General features: G+C 37.3%; 1 protein-coding gene across 1 annotated transcript in view; it reads left to right on the top strand.

The window, feature by feature from the left end:
• SPTLC3 (serine palmitoyltransferase long chain base subunit 3) overlaps nt 1-864 on the top strand; it is a 215,891-nt gene extending 215,027 nt beyond the window's left edge. Inside the window, exon 12 of the mRNA XM_007946378.2 lies at nt 751-864. Coding sequence (XP_007944569.1) covers nt 751-864 — 114 coding nt within the window. The remainder of the gene's footprint in view (nt 1-750) is intronic.
• Nucleotides 865-3,089: the final 2,225 nt, after the last annotated feature.

Here is a 3,089-nt window from a genome sequence, read left to right on the forward strand (position 1 = left end):
GACTCAACGGCACCTAACAACAACAACAACAACATATGTAATCACACCCAAAAATGCCTTAAATGGTAAACTCATAGCAACACCCACTGAATTTTCAAGGCTTTAAATCTTTATGGAAGCAGACTGCCTCATCTTTCTTCTATGGAGTGGCTGTTAAGTTCAAACCACTGGTCTTTTGGTTAGCAGCCAAATGCCTTACCCACTACAACACCAGAGCCCTTTTAAATGGTAAAAATAAGATACCAGTGGATTCTGACTCACACGACCCTACAGGACAGAGTAGAATTGCCTCATAGGATTTCCAAGCCTGTGATCTCTATTGAGGCAGACTGCCACATCTTTGTCCTGTACAAAGCTACTGGTGGTTTTGAACCACCAACCTGCTAGTTAGCAACCCGATGCTTAATCAACAAGCATCACCAAGGATGATTCAGATGTTTTTATTACACTCCTCACGCTCCCAGAAAATAAACTAAACATTCAAAATGTACCACCATTCATCTGTCAGATTGTCATACTGTGTGTGTCATAATGAGAAATTAGACCACTGAAGAAAATGAATTAACAGCCAACATTTCTCTAGTACTCATAAGCCACAACCTAATCTGTATCTTGTTCCTTTTCTTTAAAAGTAAAGAAAGTAGCAAGTAAGGCTGTGGGGTCTTGTGAGACTTGCAAGTAACCTGTATTCTAAAGATTATTGCCACTTCAGAATTTAAATGTAACTGAAAAGAGGTAATCTTTTTGCAGGTCTTGGAAGCCCTTGATGACATAGGTGATCTCTTACAACTGAAATATTCCCGGCACAGGAAGTCAGCACGTCCTGAACTCTATGACGAGACAAGCTTTGAACTTGACGATTAAGTCTTCAGGTCCTGATTGGTCTTTTTCCTGAAAGACCTCCCTCCTTGCCTTCAAAAGAAATATAAATGAGTTTCTCCCCTTCTCTAAAGACAATGTTGGTTTCTAGATCAGGTTAATTGGACTGAAGGACACATTGTTGTGTTTTCAATATCTCTAACTTGGCACTCAAAAAAAAAAAAAAAAAAATTACTGCCATCAAGATTCTGACTCATAGCAACCCCTATTGGGTTGCCAAGGTTGTCCATTTTCACAGAAGCAGACTACCCCATCTTTCTTCTGCGGAACAGTGGGTATGTTGGAACCACTAACCTTTTAGTTAGCAGCCAAATGCCTTAATCACTACACCACCAAATCTTCTTTTTAAATTGAGACTGGAAAGACAAAAACATGATTTCAGATTTAAGTTTCTCCTTTTCCAAGTATTTTGCTAGAAATATACATACACATCTTAGAATATTTTTAATGGCAATAAGCCTGTATTTTAGCTACTACTGTACAGCCACTTTGATCCAGACCTTTTCAAGGATTCCAACTAAAAGAGAAGATTTTTATTTTTAATTCAGTATATCTCATTATGTGTTTACTTATTTCATCTGTAGACATGGGTGAGGGTGGTGGGCAGTAGCTGACTTCCATGTTTAACATAAAAGTATCAACTAGAATTTGTCTGTGTCATGGGAACTTCCAGGCAGGGGGGTAAAGAAATGTGGCTTCTACCATTTGCTACAATTGGACTTTCTCCAAGGACAAGTGTTAAAAGACATAGTTAATGTTTCAAGGGAGACAGTAAAACTGGCCAGCAGAGACTAGAAACATCTTAAGGAAACTTTCCTTTTTCTTGTTAGTCTCCCATAGTTTAACAGCTGAGCTTTTGAGGTTTGGAAAATTCAAGACCTTTGTTTCATAAGAAAGGGGGCAGGAAGCAAACACAAGCCAATTTTAGGCCCAGATGTTTGAGTCTGCAAAGTTATAACCACTTGAATACTGTTGGTGCCCTGAAGAATGAATGGTGAGAATACACAGCTTTTATTACCATCAGAAATGAGTTCCTATTAAATTTTGAGTAAATGATGAGATTCAATTACCTTTAGTGCTGAATCCCAAGACCCCACTTGAATATTAATAAAGCACATTTAAAAGAAAATTGTATTCAACGTTTTTAAGACTGACTCCCTGATTCAAGGCTATTAGCACACAATTTGGTAGAAAGTGGACTTACAAACTATTGGGCAACTAATTGTAATTTTCTTCTCTCTGGCTTTTGCTCTTGCTGTACCTCTTGCTCTCTTTCTCTCTCTAAATGTGAGCTCACGCTTCTCTGGAAAAGTAGCCTTTTGCTAACTGGATCTAGTTGGTATGCAGAAAGCCAATGGAAAACCTTATCTTTAACAAGCTTCCAGATGGTGCCCAGATTTGGAAATTCTAAGAGCAGTGATGACCTTTCTGCAAAGCTTGTGTAACAGTTCATATGAGTTACAGAACATTCCACTCCATCAAATGACACTGTAAACAAATCACTTCAAAAGAGGCTTGGCTTTGCATGACACAGATAGACCCAACCTTTCATGTTGTGCACTGAGATAGAAATGCAACCCATAGTGCCAGTGCTGGATGGAGCAATGTGCCCTGATGGTCAAAATCCATTAAAGAATAAAGGTGATCAGTGTGGAAAGTTTTTTTATGGGGAAATTATAAGCCCCAGTTGGTACATCAGTGTAAAAGTGGATCATAATTATATATTTCCTCATGAATGTTTAAGAGTGGGGAGGGGTTTTGTTAGTGGAAGAGGAGAGGAAGTTGGCATTGAAAATGAAATTTCCCCATCCAATGAATGATTTTTTAAATAATTTATTTTATTTTTCTTGTTGAGAATATACACAACTGAACATGCACCAACCCAACAACTTCTATATGTACAATTCAGTGATGCTGATTACATTTTTTTAGTTGTGCAACAATTCTCACCCTCATTTTCCAGATTCTTCCTCCTCCATTAACCTAAACTCACTGTCACCAAAGTTTTTATTTAATCTTTCTAGTTGCTGTTGTCATTTTGATTGATCCAAATATTCTTACTAGTTAAGCTAAACTAGCATTTGATTTTAATCTAAACTAGTATTTTATTTTAAGAATTTAGGGGATATTTTTTGTTTAAATTTTAAAGATTATCTCAGGGCAATAGTTTTAGGTACTCATCCAACCACAATGGCTCCAGAAAATCCAAA

The sequence above is a fragment of the Orycteropus afer genome, unplaced genomic scaffold (genome assembly GCF_000298275.1).
Source record: "Orycteropus afer afer isolate SDZICR_OR568_19922 unplaced genomic scaffold, OryAfe1.0 scaffold00158, whole genome shotgun sequence".
In the NCBI taxonomy this organism is placed as follows: Eukaryota; Metazoa; Chordata; class Mammalia; order Tubulidentata; family Orycteropodidae; genus Orycteropus; species Orycteropus afer.